Source organism: Belonocnema kinseyi, chromosome 1, assembly GCF_010883055.1.
Source record: "Belonocnema kinseyi isolate 2016_QV_RU_SX_M_011 chromosome 1, B_treatae_v1, whole genome shotgun sequence".
NCBI lineage: Eukaryota > Metazoa > Arthropoda > Insecta > Hymenoptera > Cynipidae > Belonocnema > Belonocnema kinseyi.
Genome location: NC_046657.1, coordinates 95,009,470 through 95,015,146, shown reverse-complemented (window position 1 = coordinate 95,015,146; position 5,677 = coordinate 95,009,470). Strand labels below are relative to the sequence as shown.

The following is a 5,677-nucleotide window of genomic DNA, read 5'->3' as shown; positions in this document are numbered from 1 at the left end:
ACTGATTTTGAATTGTTTCTTCAATATCAAATTAAACAACATAAAAAAATCCAAGGAGTTCGCTTAGACATAATTTTCTCAAATTTAACTAACTCATTTATAATCCGCGCAACACCCATGGTCAAAGAAGACCCCTATCACCCTGCCCTTAGTCTGAATGTAAACTTGCAAAATGACAGGCAGAATTATATAAATTTTATATGTACGGAAAATACAATGCCTAGATATGACTACTCGATATGTAACCGACTGGCTCTATTTGCGAAAATACAAGAAATCGACTGGAAAGACTCACATGTCCTTAAAGACCCTAATATTGCGATCAACATCTTCTATAACTCATTGCTCAATTTTATTGATAGTATCGCCGTAAAATATAACCCTTCTGATCATCAAGGTAAGTTTTCAAAATGGTATGCACAAGAATTAAAAATTAAGATAAGACAGAAAGAGAAATGTAGAAAAAAGCAGTACAATCTGAGCAAGATATCAATTACATTCACTTAAGACAGGAGGTTAAGAGTTTGATGGATAGAGATCATTGAACTTAAAAAACCAGTTGTGAGAATGCATTAATTAAAGACCCTAAACATTTTTGGAACTATCCTGAGGACCGGAAGGGTGTCACCAGAATCTGTGGAATTATGCAAATGAATGAAATTGGTAGGCTAGTAGATTAAAAGGCTATAAATTGAAAGTGGACAGTATAGATGTAAATATTCAATTGATCCTTCTGGACGATAAACAAACCGCAAGTACCGATAGGATATCACTGCATTGATAAAACTAGAACTCACAGATGCTCAGAATGGATTTGTTATAGGTAGATCTGTACAAACAAACTTAACTATCCTTACTCAAACTATAACAGAAATACTGATTGAAAAATCACACGTAGATGTAATTTATCTGGACATCGCAAAATTTTCGATAAATTGAACCATAATGTACTAATAAATAAAATAAATAACACTTGTCTACCAGGTAATCTGAAAATCCTTGTTAATGATTTTCTAATAAACAGGAGACTCAAACTTAGGCCCAGTGTTATTTCTGAATCTCTTTAATGTTGATAAGCAACCTGATTCGAAATCTAAAAAAACTAATATTTGCCGATGACACAAAACTTTTTGCAAAAATAAATACAGTTAGAGATTTATTGATTTTTCAAAAAGAGCTCCAAGAATTCATCAAGTGGTGTGAAGAACTAGGTCTAGATATTAATATAAATAAAGCAAAAGTAATATCTTCTACAAGATCACACGAACTAACCCTTTTCGAATATCAGATTAATGTAGTAGGGGATTCAGAGAGTTTAGTACGTCACGAATCTAGGTGTCATCTTCAACTCACTTCTTGCATTCAGGGAACATATGGAACAAATTTCTAGAATTGCCAATCAAACATTAAGCTTTATTTTAATCTTTTGGAACGAGTGCATAAAAGGTTCCTCAAATTCTTAGCTTATAAAGAAGATGGCACCTACCCTCCCAGAGGTTCAAACTATGCAGATTGATGTAAAAGATTCAACTGTTTTACAATGTCAGAAAGACATTGCATGTTATCTCTATGGTTCATTTTCAAGTCAATATGGATGTTATACACTGCTCAGAACTTTCAAAGAAACTAAAATTCAAAATACCTAGAATCAATTTCAGAAACGGGGAAATTATGCATATAACCCCGATGACAAAAACCGTTATGTACATGTCGCCGATAAATAGAATCAGTAGGAACTTGAACATAGTATCTAGAGCAGGAATTGCTAATGCGAACATTTATAAAATATCATTAGAGGTATTCAAGGGAACTTCGAAACAAATTGTTAGTATTTCGAGAAATCAAACAACCTAAAACTTTAAAAACCTTTACGAATGATTATTCGTACATAATTTTAATTATATATAATATTTATAGCTCAGGTACATGTCAACGGTATATTGAAATGTAAATATATTATTGGTGTATTACTATTGGGTTATTGCTAATAAATATAAATGCAAAAAAATTTTCTGGCTTTAAACATCCACAGTAGGTATTTGTTTATATAATTTGCTTACAAAATTAATAAAAAATATTTGAGGATAATTTTCCATTATTAAACCTCACTGGCGACATCATTTGAGGAAACTTAGAAAATAAAAGGATTTCCTACCTTTAAATGACCAAGTTAAGAATTTGATCAAATAATTTGTTTATAAAATAAATACAAAATATCAGATGAGAATTTCCTATCATTAAACATCACTGGCGAGATCATTTAAGGAAACTTAGGGAAAACAAATTTCTTTCTAGCCTTTAAATGTCCACACTGCGCATTTGTTTTTACAATTTGATTATTAAATTAATCAAAAATATTTGTCGATAATTTTCCATCACTAAATATCCCTTGCGATATAATTTCAAAAAAATTAAGAGAAAAAGCGATTTCTTTCGGCTTTTAAATGTACACAATGGGCATTTGTTCATATAATTTGCTTATAAAATCCATATAAAACAACGGATGATAATTTTTCATCATTAAACATCATTGGCGAAATTTGAACGTAATTAGGAGGAAAAACGATTTTTTCTGCTTTTTAATGTCCACACTAGGTATTTGTTTATACAATTTGTTTATAAAAGTAATAAAAAATATGGGATGATAATCTTCTATGATTAAAAATCTCTGGCAATACAATTTAAGGAAAATTAAGAGAAAAACGGTTTCTGTCTGCCTTTGAATGTCGACACTAGGCATTTGTTTATATAAAAAATCCAAAGTGTTGACTATTTATTAAAGTAATTTCTTTATAACAATTAAATTAACAATATCATGTTTTTATTTTAACTAACTACGTGCACAAAGCCTGAAAATATTGATCATAGAAAAAAATGTTCGCAAAAATAAATTGAAAACCTGAAAAAATCGACTTTTTCTTTACTCTTTTCATGAACATAAAAGTTTCAAAAAATTAAAAATCAGGCCACACAAATCTCTTTAAAATTTAATGCTGAATTTAAAAAAAATCGAAAATCGGTTAAGAATTGCCAGCTACAAGTTACTTTGAATCTCGTTTTTTGATTTTCATCCCACTGTGAGGCGTCATAAAACAAAGCCTGTTTACTTTCGGAGTTATGCAACGAGAATTCGTCGTCTAGTCTTGCGTCACTATAGATTTGATAGCCTAGTTGTTCGTTAGTGTTTCATTATCGGGTTAAGATAAATAGACTATGGGATTCGTTTCCCTGTGACAAAAACTACATCGGATAATAGTTTTTATAGTTGTATTCTTTTTTATTTGGTAAATTCATCTCCGACATACGGAGAATGTTAATCTAATAGTGTGTGCAATTTTACGTTTTTACACATTTTAAGTTATAGTGCTCTATGAGTGATATTATGGGCCCAAAGAATTATTTTTTATTTTGATTTTGTGAGTTACACCTTATTGCATTTTTTGGGTTGGGTTTTTTTGAATTATGAACACTTCTGGAACCGCTAAATGAATTTTGAAAAAACTTGGAAGTATTAAATGTAACATTATGATATAATCGGTACAATCGTTGACCACTCCCCAATTATTGAACACGTCATCTAAATATGCTTACATGAAAGAATACTTACAAATAAAACTAGTAATGAATAGTGCAGGATGAAGCGCAAACTACACAGCAAAAATTTGTCTTTAAGAAAGTCACGACATAGTGACTAGGTCTCAGATATGAGAAAAATTCATCGGATATTGATGTATTTTTTTAAATAATCTGTGAAATCCGTGAAAGAATTAAACTCGATGTAAAAATTCTAAAATGGTTCATCACTTTTTTCTGTGACTAATTACAAAAATATTACGGGTGATTGGGGAAAGATGCTCAAAGCCCTCACCAGCTTGCCCATCAAATCGGGGAACTGGTAAGTATGTTTGCCTGCACGTGGCTCGCAACACACGCTCGGCTACACGCGCGGTACGTGTGTGTGCGTGTATATGTGGTTTAAGTTCTTATGATGAGTGGCTCGAAGTGCTATAACACCTATATGAATTTTCCTTTCTATTATTTAAGTCTGAAATTTTCAAGAACTGTTCCTAGGAAATACGCACTGTTCGTAAAGAACTTCGAAATTTATCCCTGCATTTCTCATAGAAATAACGATTCAATGTTTCATTTGTTTATCTAGTTCTAAACGCGTCGATGCTTTATTATTAATAATAAATCTAGCAACTCTGCTGGTAAAGCCCTTTATATTATTATTAAAAATATTGCTTGTTGCGAAGAAAACCCCAAAAATGGATATGGCTTATATGGTAAGTATAAGAATCACATGTCTGTAAGGATAATGAATCATCCTTAAAACACGAGAAAGCAAAAAGAAAAGTTTGATAATTTAATATGCAATTTTATTGGCCCTACTTTCCTCGTAATATTGCTTTCTCTTTATGTGTCGATACGTAGTGAAATAATCAATGATTGTAATAGTATCTGTAAATTCTTTGCGTGCTTATTCCTTTTAGATAGCGTAGCAAAACATATTTACGTTTTCTAATAAAAACTTAATATTGATGTGCGGTTTAACACACATGTCAATGTTTGCTACGTAACAAGTACAATAAAATCAAATTAATCCTCTTTTATTCTTTAAGTGAAGGAATTTCTTCACAGCATCATAACTATGTTTATGTAATTAGAAATATGAATATAAATAGTGATTTAATAAAATATAAATATGATCTAGTCAATAAAATTAAATAAATAATTAATAAATCTTACAAGATCGTCGGCCATTATAAAAATGATGTGTGGTTTTTTCGTTTTCACTCCATGATCCCATGTAAATGCTACAGAAATTCCAATAAGGCAAGGAACAGTTAACACAATAATACTTTTCACAACCTTTACAGATTTCATTGTAGAATATATATTATTCGTGCAAAGATAAACCTCAACTTCAGCAGCAAAAGTGTTTGATCTAATTTTGTTCTATAACCTTCACTTTATCAATAGTTTTGCTCACGACTTTTGCAAAAACTTGTATTAAATACTTGATTACACTGAATAATTTTACTAATTTTATTTCCAAATTGTACAAAAATTTTGGATTTTTTAATTTCACGTATTATCACAAGTAGTGATTGTACTGATAAGAAAATAAAAAACTTATTTTCATATGAATTTGATCGAGATTTAGAAGCGATCGCAACTTTCCGTTTGAAGTATCTTTTACGAATGAATGTTACCATTACAAAACCTGCCTTTAGATACTGCGTGTGTAGTTCAGTGTCTAAACACACATGTATACATAGAGATCAATTTCATACAATTTGTAGATGCAGCGTAAGTCTGCTTTAAAACCACACCTCATTTAAGATTTAAAATGTTTTAATTTTTATTTAAGATAAATCAAATGAATAAATGCCTAGGCTAGAATTTATCTGAAAGTAAAGAGGTAAAAATAATTTTATTCTAAATAAAGTTGTTATTAGTAGAAAAATAGAAAATGTGAGAAAAATGTCCTATTGTAATATGCAAAGTATTTAATTGTCTGCAATGTTCCTATATTCCAAGCAAAGCTCGCATGTATAATAATATCAATTCAATCGGTGACCCAACATTTTTCTGGAATTATTGTAATAAGTAATAAACAGTACTTTTGTCTACATAAATGAAAAAAAGTGTTTTGGTGCCCAAACACCGACTT

General features: G+C 30.3%; 1 protein-coding gene across 1 annotated transcript in view; it reads right to left on the bottom strand.

The window, feature by feature from the left end:
• Positions 1-5,172, bottom strand: part of LOC117167792 (arylsulfatase B-like) — a 58,921-nt gene extending 53,749 nt beyond the window's left edge. The window contains exon 1 of the mRNA XM_033352984.1: positions 4,750-5,172. Within this exon, the coding sequence (XP_033208875.1) occupies positions 4,750-4,887 (138 nt within the window). The 5' untranslated portion in view covers positions 4,888-5,172. The remainder of the gene's footprint in view (positions 1-4,749) is intronic.
• Positions 5,173-5,677: the final 505 nt, after the last annotated feature.